Source organism: Meleagris gallopavo, chromosome 11, assembly GCF_905368555.1.
Source record: "Meleagris gallopavo chromosome 11, MGAL_WU_HG_1.1, whole genome shotgun sequence".
NCBI classification, from domain to species: domain Eukaryota; kingdom Metazoa; phylum Chordata; class Aves; order Galliformes; family Phasianidae; genus Meleagris; species Meleagris gallopavo.
In genome coordinates this window covers 1,841,417-1,863,032 of record NC_139414.1, presented here as the reverse complement: position 1 = coordinate 1,863,032, position 21,616 = coordinate 1,841,417, and the positions used below count along the sequence as shown (strand labels likewise).

The 21,616-nt window shown below is 45.9% G+C and overlaps 1 protein-coding gene across 1 annotated transcript in view; it reads right to left on the bottom strand.

The window, feature by feature from the left end:
- Positions 1–13,662: 13,662 nt before the first annotated feature.
- Positions 13,663–21,616, bottom strand: part of HS6ST1 (heparan sulfate 6-O-sulfotransferase 1) — a 171,484-nt gene continuing 163,530 nt past the window's right edge. The window contains exon 2 of the mRNA XM_085233277.1: positions 13,663–20,153. Coding sequence (XP_085089403.1) covers positions 19,445–20,153 — 709 coding nt within the window. The 3' untranslated portion in view covers positions 13,663–19,444. The remainder of the gene's footprint in view (positions 20,154–21,616) is intronic.

Below are 21,616 nucleotides of genomic sequence, written 5' to 3'. Positions count from 1 at the left end.
AAACAGGAAGAGCTATGATGCCCTGCAGCTGCACCAGCTTGTTGCATGCACGTTAAGACACACATTTAATACCATCTCTGTGAAATATAGATACATTTGCTAGGCTTTCTGTCATGGTGTTCTAAGGGCATTCCGGTGAAGTTCAAAGGTATTTACCTCTAAAGGTCAAACTGCTTCCAGGAAAAGGAACAGACAAACAGAGACACTTCTGGATCTGTCTTTGTCTGGTGGTATTTTTTTTTTTTTTTTTTTTTTTAAACAAACAGGCAAAACCCAACAAATGCACACACACACGCAAATTATTAATCACCAACTCCTATAGAACCACTTCCATTTGATTTATCGTCAACTTCCTAGCACAGCTTGAGATCCGACCTGTTAATTCAAATGATATGACCATCCCTTCTCAGTTCCACACTGAAATCAGGGCACCTTTCACAGAAATGGATTGATTCTTGGAAAAATGGGCTGGAAACAGATCTTTGCACGCAACGTTCACAATGTTTTGATCAAATGGGGCAAAATCATCTGCAGGAAGTAATTGAGAAACCCCAGCATCTTCCTACCTGCCACACTGGTGAAACAAGCTCAGATGGAGGGGCAGAAGTTGGTACTTCTGAGGAGAGCTGTTGTCTCACATCCCTCTCGGAGATACACTTTTCCTGGGCAGCGTAAGCAACGAAAGACTCCCACAGGGTTCTACAAATCAAGGATATGTTTTCAAGGCTTTTATTTTGTTCACTGCTATAACTTTGCTTTCTTTTTGAAAGGATTTGTGAGCACCAGAAGTGCAGTGTACTATGAATGCCTCTCCCCATTCTCTTTTTCTTGGTAAAGAATCCAGAAATATGCTGCTATTGAGCTCCATCAGAAAGGACTTGCTCTCTGAGTGGTACACTTTTTGCCTGTTTTCCTCAGTACCTTTCTGCTTATTTCTTTGAACAAACCTATTGGAAAACAAAATACCATCTGTCTCCTCATCATCGCCAAAGTTCTTGCCTCTGTTGCTTTCCCCTGCCAGACAGTTAATGCAGGAGAAGCCTACTGCCAGCCCGGGCCTGTGGAATAATAAATGTCCTCCATCACTTTGTGTTGCTGATCAAAGCAAGAACTGCATTCAAAAAGCAGGAATGTGATCTGAAGCTCATCAAGCATGAAGTGAATATTTTAACATCTGGAAGTTGATTTCTAATGGTCTTCAGCACAGCTCAGATTTTCAGGTGATGAGGAATGAGACGTTAGAAAGGCCTTGTTGTAAGGGCCTCACCTCACAACCATCTAGAAGGTATCTAAATCATTCCTTCACTTATTAAGCTTCGTGCCCATGCAGCAGAATACAGAGAGAAGGTGCAGATGTCCAGGCTCCACCTCTTTTGGATGCTCTTTTGATACATCCAGAGGAGCAATGCACACATCTTGCCTTATCCGTGCTCCACAAAAATTAAAGATCAAGTCACAGTCATTTCCCTAGAGCAGTCACAAAAGTCAGCTCTAAAAATTAATACTTCTTTTTCATTTCCTTGATTTTTTTCCCCTTACTTTCTTCATTTTCTAGCTAGAGCCTTTTGTGCAATTCCCAGAAAAAACCATCACACTCCAACTTAGATCCAAAATCTCTTTTGCTTGGATCTCTAGCTACCTGGGATGAAGGGGGAGGGAGCAAGGTACCACAATAGGAACCTCCAATTCAAAGCATTTTTCCAAAACATCAGTTGCTGAACCTGGCTAGAACACACTCAAGCACACCCATGGAGAATCATAGAATGGCCTGGGTTGAAAAGGACCTCAAAGACCTCTGGTTCCAACCCCCTGCTATGTGCAGTCACCAACCACCAGACCAGGCTGCCTAGAGCAGCATCCAGCCTGGCCTTGATTGCCTCCGAGGATGGGGCATCCACAGCCTTTCTGGGCACCCAGAAAAGGGTGCAGGTTTCACAAACTACTTTTCCATGTTTCCTCCAGCAAGAGTTCAGAGACACAAGACACACTCAGTCCATGTGTCACAGGAGAACAAGAGGTAAATAATTAAAGTCTTACTGAAATCAGTAGCTAGGCCACTCTGGTAATAGAAATCCAAAGCAGAAGGAGAAGGGAAAGAACTAATTCAACCTGTGATGAGAAAACAATGCACAACATTCTCTAAGTAACCTCATGGCAGGAGGCAAACTAAACCAAGGAAAAGAAGCAGTGCTAAATGGCAAAGAAAAGAGGTATTTTTTAAGCGATGGACTCAAAGTCTGAAAGCAGATACATTATTTATTTCAACAATTTACGTCCCTTTTCATTCATTTTGGCTCTGATTTGCTGTCACTGGTGAGTTACAAGGCTATTAATAACGCATAGTGATGAATAATGTATTCAGTTGCACCAACTGCATTTTGTTTGGTTGTATGGCCCAGTGAGTATTTATAAATTTATTACACCGGAGGCTTTTTTCTGAATGGTAGATAAGATCTGTGCACACAAATCCAGTACGAACCTATACAACAATTTTAAGAAGTGTTTTAAAGTCACTTCTGGAGAAATAGCTAACACAAAAGCAGTCAATTGTTAACCCCAGTTCTGACAGCTGCCACAAGACACGAATCACAGCGACAGCATTTCAGTGAGATGGTTGCACACAGAACATGTCTGCTGTCAACCAAGCAGTCTCCTGGAGCCAAAGCTTGAGAGAACATTATCAACTGTTTGAATTGATTACAATACCATTGAATTTATTGCCCATACAAACCATACAAGCCACTAACTTCCATTCTTCTCTTGTGCTTGGGATGGAGTTCCCTAACCATAAAAGAACTTCTTGGGAATGCAAGAAGGCCATTCTTTTAAAGACTTGTTCCTCACAGTGCCATCCAACTTCATGGTGAAATGTGGTGTGGTAAGGTGACACAAACCAGAGCCTAGGGTTATATTAGAAAGCGGCCTTTAACTCAATGCAATTAACTCCTGATCACCTCAGGACTCCTAAGCATTTGTACAGAATATAAAGTCCAATGTGCAAAATACCACAATCATTTGTATAACAGTGATGTCATGCATTTATATTCAGCACGTATAGAGCCAAAGAAAAGCAGCTCTGAATACAATGGAACAAATAATCTTATGGAACGAATGATCTCGGGAACCATCATGGACAAATTAAAGGTCAACCAGGGGATGAGGCCCAGTCAGCACAGGTTTACAAATGGTAGATCCTGTCTGACAAACCTGATTTCATTCTATGACAAGGTGACCCGCTTAGTGGATGAGGGTCAGGCTGTTGATGTGGTCTACCTGGATTTCAGTAAGGCCTTTGACACTGTCCCCCATAACATTTTTGTGGAGAAGCTGGCTGCCCATGGTCTGAACGGGTGTACACTCCACTGGGTGAAGCCCTGGTTGGATGGCCAGACCCAAAGAGTCTTGGTCAATGGAGTTGGATCTAGTTGGCAGCCAGTCACGAGCGGCGTCCCCCAAGGCTCAGTACTGGGGTCGCTTCTGTTTAACATCTTCAGTGATAATCTTGATGAGGGGATTGAGTGCACCCTCAGTAAGTTTGCAGACGACACCAAGCTGGGAGGGAGTGCTGATCTGCCAGAGGGGAGAAGGGCACTGCAGAGAGACCTGGACAGATTGGATCGATGGGCCAAGGTTAACGGCATGAGTTTCAATAGGGCCAAGTGTCGGGTCCTGCATTTTGGTCACAACAAACCCAGGCAACCCTACAGGCTTGGGGAGGTGTGGCTGGAAAGCTGTCTGATGGAAAGGGACCTTGGTGTTCTGATGGGCAGTCGGCTGAACATGAGCCAGCAGTGTGCCCTGGTGGCCACGAAGGCCAATAGAATCCCAGCTTGTATCAGGAATGGTGTGGTGAGCAGGACTAGGGAAGTCATGCTGCCCTGTACTCGGCATTGGTGAGGCCTCACCTCGAGTGCTGTGTTCAGTTTTGGGCATCTCAGTACAGAAAGGACATGGAGGTATGGGAGGAGGTCCAGAGAGGGGCAACGAGGCTAGTGAAGGGCTTGGAAAATCAGCCCTATGAGGAGAGGCTGAGGGAGCTGGGGCTGTTTAGTCTGGGGAAGAGGCGGCTGAGGGGAGACCTTACTGCTCTCTTCCAGTACCTGAAAGGTGCTTACAGTGAGAGCGGGGTAGGTCTCTTCTCGCTGGTGACAGGACGAGGGGAAATGGCCTCAAGTTGTGCCAAGGTAAGTTTAGGTTGGACATTGGGAAACACTTCTTTACAGAAAGGGTGGTTAAACATTGGAATGGGCTCCCCAGGGAGGTGGTTGAGTCACCGTCCCAGGATGTGTTTAAGAGCCGTTTGGATGTGGTGCTCGGAGATATGATTTAGCAGAGGGTTGTTAGAGTTAGGGTACTATGGTTAGGCTGCGGTTGGACCTGATGATCCTCGAGGTCCCTTCCAACCTGAGTAATTCTATGATTCTATGATTCAATAAGAACAAAAATTAGAGGCTGCCTCACTGCAGAAGGTTACTGAACAGGCTGATTCTAAGGTTGCAGCATCACTACATCCAACACAACCACAAACATAAGAGCACAGGAACTAAAATATGTGTATTTGCAATGAAATAGCAGGGAGGAGGTGGTGGGATAGAACTAGGCCATTCTCTTCTGCAGCTGCTGAAAGTTACCTGAAATGAGATGCAATATAGAAGGGAGCATTTAAAGGAAAAAGTTAGCATTTAAAGGCAGCAAGACTGCAGATATCAGTGAGAATACAAATGAACTTCTCAATGCCTGAGCTGAGTTACCACATTAACTACTGTTAGCTCCATTAAAGCTGTAAATGAGCACTCCACAAAAATCTCTAACATATGAGTCTGGGGCTGTGTGATATGCTCACATTAGTAGTATTTACGGAGCAATTCCCACCTATTATTAAAGCGCACTTGAATATACCATAGCAAAGTATAATCACATTCCAGAACTGCATCAACACCCTGCCAGGAAATGCAGCGAGAAAGATCCAAAGCTAATTGCCATTGAACTGGGAGTTAATTGAGAGGAGCAAATGATACGATCAAGCACAAGATTGCCAGCAAACTTCAAACTTCACCATTATGACAGAGTTGCATGAGTGTGCCGGATCAGTATTTACTTGGACTGTTAAAAAGCAAAGTAACTTAGCTGAAACCCAGGGTGCTGCTGTTGATTTAAGGTCAACAGAGAAACAATTTGTAACCGAGTTCCCTGTCACTTACCTGCAAGGAGAGGCGTGCTGCACCAACAGGCATGGAGTTTTCTGAGTCCAGGTCCAGAAGAGATGCCCATTTCCACTGTTACCCAAGAGCCTGTAATGAAAACCAGAGCTCGGTCTGATCAGTAGTTCCAAGGTAATAATTTCATACCACTCAGCTGATGCAGAACTCCACAGCTCATCAGGCAGCAAATGGAAGGATGATTTGTGCTCTAAACGAGCTCCTGCAGCGAAGATGCCAGCCCAAGCTGGGCCATAGGAATGGGCTTCAGGGGCTGTGAATTGTTGCTTTCACTCTGCAGGCACTGAGATACATCACTCTGTAGGAGCAGCCCGAGTGTGTGCTGTTAGTACAGGACATGCATGCATGTCTACCTCCTGTAAATGGGGTGTGTGTCCAGCTGTAGCACACACAAACCTGCTTTACCTCCCTTTGTATCTCACGCTGCAGGCACATTCACAGGATCTGAGGTTCACAAAGCAAATTCACAAGGGACGTAACTTGCAGTTAAGCATGTGGAACAGTGGTACACAGTTGTTTTGGAGAACAAGAGCTGTCAGCCTGTAAGAAACTGAATGCCACAGCTCCGGACCTTTTCTATACCATAGGTAACAGCCAAGTTGTAGCTTTGCTTCCATTTGCATCTGAAAACAGGATGGAAAATTCAGAGGGGAAAAAAAAAAAAAAAAAAAAAAGCATAGTAAATTCCCTGAAAAATTCCCTTGTCCCTCCACAAGTGACCCTAAGTATTGCCTCCTCAGACATGGTGTGGTGAGCCCAAGGCCACATGTTCACTCAGACTCCCACGGACACAAACCTCCACAACCCCGGGCACTCAGGGTAAGGGAGTCCCTCCGATCAGCCCAAGCCCAGCACTTTAGGGTGGCTCACACCAACCTTCTAGCAAATGCCTCAATTTCAACAGCCTGGCATGGGGTTTTGCTCCAGCAGCAGAAAAGATGAACATAAGAGTCAGGATTTGGGGCATATCTTGAAATATGGAAAAGCCAGAAGGTCAACCTTGACCCAGTCATCTAGCAGCTGCTTTTGTGAGGCTGGAAGTCCCATTGGTGAGGTGTTCTGTTCCCTCCAGGAAGAACAGAGAGGCAGTGCTGCAGGGAGGGAAATAATCCCTGCCAGATTAAATGGGTCCTGGATCTGGACCTTAGTTTCTAAAAAAGACTAGCACTTGTCTCAGGCTGTTTCGGAAAGCAGATTCCTAAAGGAAACCAAAAAATGAGAGAGAAGAGGCACTTGAGGCTTCTTAAACCTCATCTGTAGGACCTGACATATGTTCACAAGGTGAACATCAGATGTTAGGTGTGAGATGCCAGGCTGGGAAATGTTCTTAGACCTGTACAGAGATTCTTCAAAGCTGAAACCCAAGAAATACTAATCACAAACCAAGAGCCTTTGCTTTTCTTTTCACTCTTCCTTCTTGCCCCCTCTATGGCAGGAGGCCAAGGCGTAGTCTTCCACAAGATCACAAGCAGATTTGTTGGAGATTTCCACCAAGAATACAAGTTGTGCTTCAAAGCACAGCACTCTCAGCGCCCTCACAAGGCACACAACCCAGCACCAGGCCAGCAGCCAGCCAGCTCCTCTGTAACAACATTGTTTATTCCTGTGAGCTCCAAATGGAGCAGGTCACTTTTCTTCTCAGGAGGCACACTCCAAATCAAGAAAGCATGAGCAATTTCCCAGCTCTCTTCCTTTTAAAATATACTTGCAGTGTCCCATTTAGGCAGAACATGAGGACTGAACACGAGCCTCTGTGTTTTCCCATCTGGCAACATCTAGCAAGTATCGCTGCCTACTCTGAGCTCTGAGGGAGAAGTCCTGAATTACCCATTACTTTGGATAGTCTTCAGCCATGCACGAAGCAGTGGCATGGGCCTGGGATACACTGCTGAGTCACAAAAACCACCTAAGCACAGGAGCACATACTCTTGTACTGATGAGAGATCCCCATGCAGAGAGGTGAGGAGGTGGAACGGTTTTGGCTGCCATGGAGGATAGCAGAAGTGGTCCATACAGGCATGGTGAGCCCTCACTTAGAGGGCTGTCACTACTATTTCTTCATTTGAAACTCAAAACCTGGGCATTGCCAAGCCCCCCCAAAAATACACCTTGGTTTGAAAGACTCCTTCAAAACTATGAAAGCCCTCAGCAACGCCATCACAACAGACAGCACACGTCCCCACAGACAGAAGCCTTACAGCCAGGGATCTGCCAGCAATGGCTTCTGATGCTCCAAGCAAGGCTCTCCAGTCAATTTCCAACAGAAATCTTGGCTGTTCTCCCCCAGATCTTCCTGCACTCTCATATACCCCAATGCTATGCATGCTCTCACAGCACATTCATGGCCTGCATCTTAACACAAGAAAAAAAATCGGAGGTGGTGGTGGAGAAAGAACAGACCATCTGGAGATAATATGGAATCTGACAAAAGGAAGAAATTCCAAAAAATAAAAATAAAATAAAATAAAATAAAAATCAAAGGCAGAACACCATTAGAGTGGGAAAAAATGACTAATTGTGAGGAGGAACTTGTGATTCACACACATGGAAGTTGCAGGCTTCAGTCTTCCTCACTGGTATCACTGCATATTGTTCTCCCAGAATTATAACTCTTTCCCTGCTCTGCAGCTGGGGAAAGCATGACAGGTAAATGGGGAATTTGAGCAGGTGATAGTGTCCTTACTGAGGAATTTTGTATTTTTAACAGCCATTTTAAAAAGCACTTAAGGAAAATCTTCTGAGGCTAGTAAGAGCTTTTGGGAACTAAACGTAAATCTTGGTCATGCCAGCTTTCCTTTATTCTTAATGAGACAAGTTTGCAGATCCTCACACTGCTAACAGCGAGAAGCTCCTAATCTCACCTTCCTGCTAATGCAAAGATAACTGATTATGCCATAGCCCAGGGGTGAGCTAAAACTAATTCTCTCTTCTGATTTTGGTTACAGCTTCCCAAGGCAGAGTCTCATTTTGTTCCCTGTCTTTAAGCACAGTGAGGGCATACTTTATGAAAGAGGATGCAAACACCACAGCATTTCAAATAATGAGATATGTGAAAACCCACAGTGCTTATTATGTATGGAACACCCAAACAAGAGAGGTCTTTTTTTTTTTTTTTTTCCCTCCCTTTTTAAGCCAGAAGCCACATGGAGCAGAGCAGCAGAGCTGAGTTCTTAGAGGAGAAAGGCACCTCTCCTGCTGCATCACTGGAAGAAAGTTTCCCCTCTATTCTTTATTGTCACACACCACCACATAACGGCATGGAGCACTCTGGGAAGCCGAACAGGAAGAATAACCAGGCTTGTGCTCATTGCTCATGTCCAAAAATGGAAGCCCATGACACAGCTGCCAAGCTGACTGTGCCTGCAGCAGGACAATCCAGGCGGAGGAGAGGCAGGCAATTAATCAAGATGACCTTTCAATCCTTTTTATCACAGAGAGCCATCTCTACAGGCAGTCTGTGTATCAGCCTGCTCTGGCAGGTTTCCAATTACCTGTAGGTACAGGTTTCTCCTTATTACTGCTTGTGAATGGTGCTGCAGAGCGCCTGGGGCACAGCAGCTACAGACACCTGCAGGTCTCTGCTCTGCCCCACTATCCCGAAGCCCTGCCGAAGCCTCTTCTGTATTGCATCACCTTTAGGCAGTGCACAGAAGAAAACAAAGCAAAGGACTAATGTGTGAGCAGTGCCCCTCTATAGCAGTGGCTGGAGGGCGCTGCTTTCCTCCTCCTCACACAAAGAGAAGGAAAAACAAGGAAAGATGAAGATTTCTTGGCAGTAGCAAGGAAGAATTCACACTCACCTGGCCTTGCTGTCCTGAAGGTGGGAGCCAGTTTCTGGGTATGGTTCAGAGCATGAAGGATCTGTGCACTTCCCTACAAGGCCACAGAGGAAAGAAAAGTTAATGAACTTGCTGCAGTTATCAAAGCTAATGTGCAGCAGTTCCATTTTCAGGAAGTTGCTCCAGGCTGAGTTCTGAGTGCCTTTTGCACTGGTTTTCACATAGTGAGCTCTCCATGCTGTTTGACATCAGGGTCAGAAAATGGCAGCGCATGGCTCTGGGTTCCAGTGACAGTGGCCTCTGCCAGCACACAGAGAAGGAGAGGCCTGGGATCCCAGTGATGGCACAGTCTGCAGAACACCAGCTGGCCTGTTTCATCCTCTTCTGCTTGTCCTCTCCAGTCTTCTCCCTTCAGCTTTTTGAAAATTGCAGCTGCGTTTCATTTATAGGAACATGAATATGTGGAAATGCAGAAAGTGTCAGACACTATAGGCAGAACTGCTAAATACTACAGACAGAGAGGAACAAACACACCCACCCCAAACTAAGAGTGAGCCAAGAGGGGAAAAGCCCAGCAAGTGACTGTTGACCAAGGGAGGTGCACTGCGCAGTGGGACGGTGCAGCCTGCAGGTGTGTGTGTGCAACAGGGAGCTTCTGTTATCACTGGGGTTGTTCCTCACAGTACACTCTCTCAGCAGATGCACAGTGTCTTTATATGTACATATAAAAATTCAAAGCTTATGTTCTAAGCAATGCTTGTAGTTCTTTAAGAAGTAAAAGGAAATGACAAAGCTCGAAAAAAAGCTCCTTGCATAGTCCTCGCATGCACCTAGAATGAAGGATGAACTGAAACACACTGCTTTTACAGCAGTGGAAACCTGATGAAGCACAAAATGAAGACTAATGTTTCAGAAAATCTGTATATAACTTCCTCACAGATACAGAAAGAACCCTTGCTTGGATTGCCTGCCACTTCCCAAGGGCTGCAGCCCTTCCTGGAATGGATGCTTGGAGCCAGAGGCCACTCACTTTCTGCCTCCTAAATTTCACACTTCCTTTCAGGCATCTTCCAAGTGAGGAAAACATTCATTTGTCTCACAGCAGGGCTCAGAACAAAATGCAGGAAAACCTATGAAAATGGTTGGGTTAAAGGATTCCATACCAATATTACGTAGGCTGCTATCGAGGGATCGCTCCTCAAACCTACAGCCTCTGCTCCCACTCCCAAAGTAACCCAGCGTCAGTGATTTTAGTCACTTCAGAAGGGGACCATCCAAGCAGATAGCTGCGTTCTCTTGGATTTGCAGTATTCCCCACTTGAACAGAGCTTGGGATCAGAGCTGGCAGCCCATGCATCTCCCCACCTGCATGGGGATGGGCCCCAAGCCCACCAGTCCTGCAGCAGAGCCTTCCTAATGGCTCCAGAGCTCAGCACCAAGCAGCAGGTCTGTGCTTTAATATTGCCAGCAGCACAGAGGTTTGGTTGTGCATTGACTTGGTGGAATTTAACAGCCTACAGGATGATGTGGCTAATAGGCAACAGCTTTTGAATTCCTGTGTAGCATCGAAATATGTGAGATTCAGGAAACAAAGAGGAGATCAGCAGTACCACGTACTGGTGGGGGCTGCTACAGCATGCAGAACGTCTCAGCACTCACTAATTTGGCTGTGAGCTCTTGTTCTGAAAACAGTGTCTGGCAATAATAACACAATCCCGAGGAAAGGGCTCCGTGGGGAAGTCACTCACTCTCACAAGGGCCGTGTGATTTATACATGTTGTCACCGCCTGTGCCAGAGAATTGATGACTGATTACCATATATTCATTTCAGCATCAGGTATCCAGCCCAAGCTAACCAGATTAGGCCACGTGAAACTTTGTTTCTATTCATGGCACGACTGAGTGTAAATGTAACAGTTGGTTTAAGTCAATACAGGGAAAGAGCTTTCGTTCCGAATCCAGTAAGAACTAGAACATATTAAAGCAGCACGAATTAAATGTTTGTTATTTATCATTGCTACATATTTATAACACAAACATCTGGATTCCATAACTACAGCCTGATAGAATGATATTATTAGTGAGGAGAGCAAAATAATTATGTAAATGCCACAGAGCTTGTTAAACATTTGCAGAGTGCTGCAATCACTCACCCGCACCCAGCTCTGGGAGCACAGTGATGTGACTCCTCTTGCTGTTGGTTGGTCATCCGTTTTGAACCAGGGGCAGCTGTTCCCTCTGCACGAGGAGGCTGGCCTCTCCGTGGGACAGAGGCACAGGAGCACTCTTAGCAGATGAAAGACAGCTTTTGAGAATGGCATAACCAGTAAGAAATTAGTAAAATCGTGTGCAGGATAGAATTTCTAGTGCCTAAGAAACTGCAGCACACACCAAAGCTCCTGAATATCATACAACCATAGGATGGCTTGGGTTGGAAGGACCATCAAGTTCCAGCCCCCTGCCACAGGCAGGCTGCCAGCTGCTAGATGAAGCACTAGATCACATTGCCCAAGGCCCCATCCAGTCTGGCCTTAATCACCTCCAGGGACAGAGCATCCACAGCCTCTCTGGGCAGCCTCTTCCAGTGCCTCAGCACTCTCACAGCAAAAAGCTTTCCCCTCACATGTAATCTAAATCTCCCCTCCTTTTAATTTCAAACCATTACCCCTTATCCTATCACTACCCACCCATGTAAAGTGTCAATTTCCCCTATGTTTATAAGCTCCCTTTAAATACTGGAAGGCTGCAATGAGGTCTCCCTACAGCCTTCTCTTTTGCAGGCTGGACAACCCTACCTCCCTCAGCCTGTCTTCACAGGAGGTGCTCCAGCCCTTGGATCATCTTCGTGGCCCTCATCTGGACCCTATCCTCCAAACATACTCCAGATAGGCCACGGATTGCTTAAGATTAATGAAGACTGCTAGTTTTATCAATATTAGGCTTATAGGTAGTTCTTAGAAAATATGAATATGTAGGTACGTGTATGTTTCTTTTCCAAGCCACTTGCTTCTCAATGCAACTACATTATGCAGAGCTTTGCTAGCAACCCCGTTGCCTGCAACCTCTGCCTGCTTTAACAGATACATGGCAATGCTCTATTAAATACCACTCCGATCATGACTATTTCACTGACTTCTGAAGGATATGAAATAATGATTACAGTAAAGCTCATGCTGCTTTACTGTTAGGGCTGTGATAGATGTTTTTGTGTCAGTGTGTGACCATGTCTCATCTTCCCCCTGCAGCAGAGCCCAAACCCATGTGCCTGGGTCAGCACAGAGTGCCTCCAGATGCAGAAAGCCCAGAATTTTAAATAATCTGTGTGTAATTTATTTACATCCCTACTATTATTGCCACTTACAGCAATACTTGCCATAAAGTGCTGAGAATGATACACGTGGTGCTCTGCTAAGCTCTGTTCAGTCACAAAAAAAAAAAAAAAATAAAATAAAATAAAAAAATCTATTGGCACATGCTTACTGCTGGTGATACATTTAATGGGGAACCTCCACCCTTTCTGCTCTTTGACTGAGAGCCTGTATAGCAGGGAGGGGTGGGGGGAGTGGGGGTGGGGGTCAAGGAAAGGCTTTGCCCCAGAGGACAGTGGGCACAGCTCCAGTGCTGCAGCTCAGGGAGTGCTGGGATGCTGCTCTTAAACACTGGGTCTGATTTTCAGGTGCTCTCATTTTTTCTGCTGATTTTTTCAGAATGCTCTGTAGTTCAAGGGTTGAAAAGCATCACTGTAATGCAATGGAAAGTGCAGCAATAATAGAGGGGTAGCATAATCTGAAGTGGCAACAAATCAGAACTAAGCCCAGTGCAGCAGCCATCAATACAGAAATAAAAGAGAAAAATCTGCTTTCCTTTAGAAGGCGTCAGGTAGGCAGAGATCTCTAACAAGACACCCTCACCTCCACTGTCAGCCCTTAAATGAGGTCCGGGAAGGAGTGAATCCTGGCTCCACGCCTTTGTTCACTCAGTACATTGCATGCACCTGAGCTCCTCTGGGTTGGCCCTGCATTCCCACCAGGTGCTCAATCACTGCTTTGCTGTGACTGAGCATTTGTGCTACAATCAACAAACAGAATAGCAACAAATAGAAGAACCAACCAACCCCCCAACCCACCAAAATAACCCCAAACCTCTTCGTGGTTCCTCCTTAGTAACCAATTTCCATGCTTCCTTTCACCCTCTCTCAGTGCTTTTTTGCCCCTTCCCCTTCTTGCACATTGAGGTGCCCTCCCTTGCTTGCTTCCCTCCTTCCTTCTGGTGTTCCCAGGAGGAAAAGACATTGTAAAAATGATGTAGAAAGACTGTGTGTGAATGAGAGTGCTCTGCCCTATGCCAAAGGGATGGGGTGGGCAGTGCACAGAGGGGATGAAGCTGTGGTGCCGCTGCCGCCATTTTGTGTCTGAGAGGCTGCATGGCCGCGTGCAGCTGAGGGGGCAGCGGGTGGCACGTGGGGTTCTCTGGGAAGCACTGGTGGCAGCCAGCCCTCGGTGGGCTCCGAGCTCCTGCCAAAGGGCTGTGAGAAGAGCAGACATCCCTCCCTGCTGGTGGGAAGAGAAATGGGTGCGATACAACCATTGCACACTGAGCACACTGTGGCACGCAGCTCCATGCCATGATGGAGGTCAGCAAGGACGACACACACACACAGAAGCTTGGATTTAGGGTTTATTTCATCTGCTAACATTCATTCTTCATCTAGACAAAAAAACAATCAGATGACTATTTTTTTAGAATCCAATCTTTTTTTTTTTTTTTCTTGTGGAAGAAAAGGAAAAAAAAAATCTTAACACTTTTTTGTTGTTGTTGTTTTGCAAGATGCTTTAAATAAATAGATAAAACTGTAGGTTGTTATGTGGTTTGAGTTGAACTGCTGCCTATTATTTTATTTTTAATCTCCCGGTTGAGGAGAAAAAATCACGAAAACAAAGAGCAAACCATACAGACTGAGCGCAATGGGATGGCTCCACTGCTGCAGAGCAGCTGGATCTGTCTGATGGAAGAAGGAGGTGGGAAGGGGCACATTTCACTTTTTTGTTTTACCCTCAGTCACATGATTCCTGAAAGATAAAAACTGAGTTCCTTGGGAGGTAAAGCACACAACAAAGAGAGGAAGGGGGAAAAGAAAGAGCTCCTGCATTGCCTTTCCCTTCCCTGTGCAGATCACGAAGCACAGAGGAAAGAGGAGACGATGCAGGGAAAGCCTGTGACAAAACCACAAGTATGAAGAATCAGACAGCAGAAGGGACCAGTGGAAAGGCTGGCAGCTGTTGCAGGTTTGCCTGGAAGACTGTGCATAAACAGAGGGTTTTCACACTGAGAGAGTGTGGGGGTTTCTGACTTTTCCTTAAGAAAAAAATGATGGAAAGGGGCAATAAGTTAAATCATATTTTGGTATGTACAAAACTAATCATGTTCAGTAAGCCGTATGAGTATAAAATTCTTCATTATTGTACAACTCTCTCAATCCAGTCTGCAGAACAGGAAAATGGGTAAGAGAAGCTGCGGGGCTTGGAGGAATAAGATACTCATTTTCAAATCGTGCTTGTTTTTCAGCTTGCATGGCTCAAAATGAGAGAAATCCATCACTTGCAGCTGGGACAACACGGGCCTTATACCCATGTGCTCATCAGGACTGTGTTAATCTTGGCAGAACAGTGAATCGACAACACAAGCAGGCAGCTCAGCCCATGCAGACACAAACCCTGCTGCTGTGCTGCTCACTGCCTGCTGCTGGGACGGCCTGGTCCCTGCAACGCTGAATCCTGTGCTCACTTCTGCCACTGGAACGTGATCTGCTACTGTCAGCAGACTAGTCTGCCTTGCAAATTGCTGTAGCGCTATTCTTGTGATATTCAAAATTCCACGGGCTAGGAAGAGGTCTGAGTAGCTCAAAACATGAATGAGAAGCTAGGGAAGCTTGTAACCCTGGGATGTAAAAGTAGGCCAGGCCCTGCTCTGCTCTGCTCTGCACTCCCCCATCACTGCCTGCAGTGCAGTCTGCACAGTGGTATCAGGAGCTCAGTGGCAGTCACTCCCCAGCAGGGTATCCCTGTGGTCCCTCTGCCTCTCTCGTGCCTCAGCCCTGCACTGCCCCTCCTGCTCCCATAGAGCAGTCCTGGAGAGGGGGACAGTCTTCTGCTGCTTCCATTGCCACCCCAATTTTGTAGCCATGGAAGGGTGCAAGGTGCAAAACCACCCACCGAGAGTGTTTTCCATTTACTCAGAGATGTTGGGGATGAAAGGAGAAACTGAAGCAAGGCAGAAGTTTGCACAGATCCCGTGCAAGGAGGTCTTCGCCTCAGTGACTCTGAGCCCAGTGACAGCCTTGGTCTGCAGCCTGTGCAATCTGCGTCAGTCCTCAAGTGTGACTTGGGGTGGTGCAGGGAGGCACCCACCTGGGAAATGTGGGTAGGAGGCCAGCTTCTTCAGTACAACTAGCTGGGCTGTGGCAAGTGAGCAACACAAAGTTTCTTCTGCAACAGCGCCCACCAAGCAGCGAAGTGTGAATCGTTCAGGTGTCTAAAAGCAAAAAAGACCTCTTCCTTCTTAGTGCAGCAGCGTGTGTTGTCCTTCTCACCTTCCCAATGCTGGAATGGAGTCTGCTGGCAAATCCTTTGTGTCCTCATTCGTTTGCATACATGCAGGGCAGTGTAAGGCAGCAGAGCTGAGACCCACTGTCTCTGCCTGATACCAGTAAGTGTATAAAATGCTCCCTCACACAAATACTGCTGGCTGGACAAGCCCTCAGAAAGGCCTCACACACTCCCAGCTCCTGCAAATGCTCTGTGTGGGGTGCCCCTGGAAAGTGAGCCATGGGGATGGATGTGTATCCAAGTGTCTCAGGACCAGGTGAGATCTGAACTGGAGGGGAATCAGCTTGCTGACCCCTGCAGGAGGCAGGTCACAGGGCATGGATGGTCCAAGAGAAACATTTTACGTAGTGCAGAAAGTGTCGTCGTGTCACAGGAAAAACATTTTGGGAGGAAGGGGCACACACTGAATGAGGATGTATACTACCTAGCCACTACTGTCAGGGCCCTTAAAGCCATTGCTCTCCAATCACTTTAAAACTATACACACAATTTTCATGTTGTTTTTGCATCAAATCATCAGCCCTAAAAATAGAATTGTACCACTTCGAACTGTAGTACATAGAAATCACAAAAACTACATTCACATTATGTTAAAATAAGTTCCCTTAAACCCACGAAAGGAAGAAAATAGTGCCAGGTGCACCCTGCAGCCTATGCTGTGGCACACAGCACTTAAATAAATCCAAGTGTGGCAGACAGCCTTAAGCAGACTGGCATGGCAGCCGGGGCGGGGGATGGCTTTTGGGTCATTCTCTCCATTTCTGATACTCAGACTTGCAGCGTTCTATACACCTGCTACTTCGGGATGCCTCTTTGCAAAGGGGGAGTGTTCTAATCCCAGTGTACTGGCGGAGAAGCAGAGGAATTGCCAAGTGCAGGATTGGAACCAGCAAACTCCTGCCTCAGTGCTAAGCTGAAGTCGGCCCTCCTTTTGTGGGTTGAAGTGAAACCCTTAATGAGACTCTGTAGTTTCATTCCTTTTGCTTGTTACTGTAATATATTACAAAGCAAACACTGGAACAAGCTCTACCGACACGCTCCCGGGGTCAGAAGCTGCCTCTGATTTACCGAATGCTGCAGACAGAACCATTAAAATCCAGCTGGCTACTCAAAGCCCGTAATACAGGAACAAATCGGGCAAAATGTACCCAGTTACGGTACCGGTCCCGATCATCTGGAGTCCCATTGACCATCACCTTTTGGCAGACAAGAGCAGAATTTGGCCGTCAGTGCAGATCGATTGGAGCGCTCGCAGCACTGGGGCTGCATGGCTTTGCTGCCGTACCCATTTGTGCATGATGGATCCCAAACACAGGGCAGATCAAAGCAAAAAGCCTCCAGGCAGAGCTGCAAACTGTGCATATGAAATGGATGCTTTTTATACCTAGTGTATTGGTTCTGTTGGGTAAATGGCCCGTAAAACGGCATTTTTAAAATATAAATGTTTTCCTTAGTTACAGCAACACGTGAAAGTGCTGGGAACTAACAAACACAGCTCCTCCCAGTCTTGGAAGTCAGAGATGAGCAAATGGAATTGTAATACTTTCTGCCCCCAGGCCAACAATGGAACACTGCTTTATTTTGCATCTCACATTTCATCCAGGAGCATGTGCTTATGGCCAAGAATACACATCTCCAGAAAGGTGGACCATTTCGTGAAAAACCTTAAATACAGTGACTCCACCAGCAAGCAGGGTACCAGCCAAGCCCACAGGAACAGCACTTTAAAATAAGCATGTGAGCACTCTGCAGCACCAGGATGCAGACCTGACCAGCACCCATCTTACATCGACAGGCAATATATCCTTCAATGTCAGTGGATTTTGGGCTAGGTCTGTAACAGGGCTATCTGACCCCAGCATGCTGCTTGTAGGTTCCATTCCCAACTTGTTAGTCATCTTCCCTCTTCTGGAGAAGAACATCTCCAGCAGCAAGGTGTAAACTTCCTTTGCAAAACACAATGTGAATCTGAATCGGCTGGGAACAGTGTGCTCTGTGTGTGGGGCAGAGAGAGAACCAAAGTACAAAACGAGCAGCAGTTCTGTGGATTCGTGTGATGGGAGAGGCTGCAAAAATGACACGCTGAACGTATCAGGTCTCTGCCTCTCCTTGTGATTTTAATACCATAATCGATCTGCAGTTACCACGGCCTTTGAAAATCAAATCCTGTTCCATCTGAGTCATATTTTACCCCAGACAATAGCTGGTTCAGGTCTTACCAGTTGAGTAATAACGGGTTGAGACATGAAGCAGGCAGAAATGGCATCATCTCCATGCTTCCAGACAAACAAAGAAGTGCTTGCAACAGCAAGAAAATAAGCCATACTTCAATTTGTTGAGTGGGAAGAGGAATTAGGGAGGCCATTGTTGTTCTCTGACTGAAAAGTCAGTAAGCTGAACCTGGCTGGACTGTCACCACATCAGAGGATTAAACTTACATGAGTCCCTAAAAACCAGAATTAAAAGAGAGAGTTCTGCTTTGAAAGTGGTCTGAGACTAAAAAAAAACATTATCCATGATTCTCCTTTCCAGTTTTTTGAACACAGCTTGTTCATTTAAAGCAAGAGCTGCAGCGCAGGCACTCTGCCAAAAGACAATGTGCACTATCTCATCATTAATTCAGACCACAGTCAGAAATTTTTACAGCTCTGGAAGAGAGCCCCATCCTGTTCCCATCCTTAAATCAGTTCTAGTGACTTTGCTGGAAGCAGGATGATGCCCATTATCTCTTGATAAAAGCAAGTAAAAATAGCTTTAAAAAATACAGATACGGGTACATCTGTATGCTTGTTGCAGTTAAGTATTCCACATAGCAATGAGCAAAACAAAATCACCCCCTCATCTTGTTGCCATAACCCGTTATTTGCAGGATCTTCCAGGAACTTGTCCTGCAGATTTACAAGGGAGTACTGCTATTCCACTTGTTCTCCCTGTCTGAGTATGTAGGGTGTCACGTGCTGTTAACACATCATACAGATGAAGGAATGAGTGGCAATTGTGTAGGGTGACATTATGACATGGGGCTGCGTCTTTGAGCCTATGCAGAATTTGGTTGGCTTTTAAACTGGTTTGGGACCTGCCTGTGAAATCTGGGAGCTCTGAGCATGAGTTCCCTATTCATTTTATGGTGAAGTTGTGAAGTATGTGTGATACAAGTGCAGTGTACCAAAACTACTGTGCTACGTACGTATCTTAGGCCACAGTCAATTTGCTTTCATGTTTCTTATCCTCCCATGCTTTGCTTCTTCTTTCATACTCACGGTGCTCTATTTTCTGGCAGGGGCTGCCAGCTGAAACGAAGCAACTGCCCTTGTGCTCAGATCTCAGCCTGTCAGCACAGCACATGCTCAGCTGAGTCACCGTTATCAGTTACTTACAAGCAATGCAATCCTCATCCCACCTCTAAAAACATCCACAAAAGAACACTTCCGTTTCCTTGTTTGTTTTTTTTTAATTAAGTATTCTGATATCATTATGCTCGGGGAAAAACAGATTTTAAAAAAATCTTGCTTCTGCCATTTGTGTTTGAATTATGAGGATAAGAAACATTCTTTTGCATCTGGCCTTGAGAGGGGGTAACTGCATTTGTGCATTTTTTACCTCTGCATTATAATGTTGACCCTTTTTTATTTTTATGTATTTATTTATTTATTTTTTAAGAATCTCACTGGTCTTGTAAGAAACAGTAAAAAGACCCTACGCTTAAGGAAGCAATCTACCTTCTGTTTTACAGACTTGCTTTTAAATAAAATATTTTTCTGCTGTTTTTGTAATTTTACTTCCATGATCTTTTAAATGGAAACCCTAGAGTATCATTCATTCGTATAAAAGTCTGCCTAGGCTACCACTTCTCTATGATATGGCTCATGTAGTCCTCAGTGGGCAAGCGTCCTTGCTCTTCGGTCTCTTCCTTGGGAAGCGCTTCATTGGACCGGTGAAGAAGCCTCTCTTCCCGATTCTTTATCCTCTGCTCCATCCTCTCTAGCTGCCGTTTGTACTGGTAGCGCTGCTGGAAGAGGTCCTTTGCATAGTCGTAGAGCTGCATGTCCAGGTCATTGAGCTCCTCGATCCTGCGGATGGTGTCATTGTCCACCTCCACCCCTCCTGCCCTGGTGCTGTTGTACTGCATAAAGGGCCGGATGAATTTCAGGTTAAAAGTTCTCTCAAACAGGTACTGAGTCTTTCTCTGGAATTCTGTCAGGCCGAAGAAGGCCATGTCTTTGAGGTTCTTTTTTGCGCTCTCCAGCAGGATCTGTGCTCGCTTGTTCTCTGGGATGAAAGACATGTTGTAGCAGCCCACCAGGCTCAAGTCGGCCAACATCCTCACCTGGCGGTTGTTGGCCAAGTTATAGGGGCAATCCATGAACTCCTGCAGCGTGCAGCCTGACCAGTCCGTGCCCTCATAGCACGATGGCAGTTCTTCAGGGGTCGGTGTCCTGCCATCACACATGTGCAAGGAGGTCTTCCAGGTGGCTCCGCGCTGGACGTGCCGCCATTCGCTGAGGTAACGAGATACGGGGTCTCTCAGCAGCGTGATGTAGTAAAATTTTCTACAAGAAGAAGAGAAAATAAAATAAATTCTCTGCTACTAACAGGAAAGATATTTGGAAATATGAGATCTAGAACAGACATCAAAAAGGACAGAGTAAATCAACATCATGGCATCCACTCCAGTGTACTCTTGGACTATTTTCTTCTTGCAGTCTCCCACACTACGTACTCAGTGCAACATCAGACCCACCTCGCCCACCATTTTAGTCATGCCAAGCAGTAACTCTTTCACCGGTGCAACCCTTTCTAGAAACAGAATACTGCAATGTCAGAACAGATCATCAGGATTCATGTTATACACCAACCTCAGAGAGCAGCTGTAACTTTAGAAGCCTCCTGGCCTTTCCTACTAGCACGCAGGCTCTGAAGAAGCCAAGGCCTGCTCTGCAGGACATGCCCAGGAGTTGCTCTGTTTAAGAGCTGGACTATCACTTTCACTTCATGCAGCTGCTGACCCTCTGCCGAGCTGAAAGCCAGGAGTCTGCACTGCTGAGCAGGATAACGCCACAGGAACATAAGTGAAAAATAAAGGGGAAACAGGAATGGGATATGCTTTGTAGGAAAAGAAGGCCTGAGTTGACAACCAGAGACAGTAGAAATAGACTGTTCTCATTTCAGTTAAGCTGTTATCAGTTCAAACTTAAGACAAACCTGGATACATGAGACTATCAGGGGGAGGACTGCTAGGTAGAAACCTGGGCACTCCTGCAGCTCTGTGTGTAATGAAGCCAGCCCCTAGAGCTGAAAGCAAGACAGCTACTGCCTGCAGAGAGAGCCCCTGGCTCTGGCTCACATCAAGCCTGGCTAAAGTTATGGGACTGCTAATGATGGCAGTTTGCAATGGCCCTGTCCAGACAGAGGGAAATGGGTTGGTTTTTTTTCATTAAATGGCTTGGGACCATAGTGTCCCAGAGTGTTTCTAGAACAAGGAAATTCCTTCTCTAGTTGCTGAAATTGGCAGGGAATTAAATCCACATGTGCTCCTGGTGTGTGGGGCTGTGTGACATGGCACACACAGGAACAGCTGGCTTTGGCAGGGTAATGCACACCTATGGGCTACTGGAAATGCTTTGCATTGGGGGTGGCAGCAGAGTCATTTTCCCATCAGGAATGCATCTTAGTAAAGCTGCTGTGGCTCACTGCTCTGCCAGGAAGGCTCGAGAGAGCTGAACGTGGTGGCTGCTATGAGGGCACTGCACAGTCATATGAGAAAATCAAGATTTTTTTAAAAAATAAACTTTGGCTAATATTAGCACACCCATATTTTCCTAACAACTTCAGTATTATTCTTCCTAGAAGCAACCTAAATTACTGCAGTAAGAATAATTTAATTTAAAGAAAATACATTGATTGCCTGGGAAATCTGATTTTAAGGAATGTTGGTTTTCCCAAGTTATTATTAATTTGCTGAACAGTTGCTCTAAAGCAGTGCATCTTGGTCTTTCCAACAACAGCCAACGGG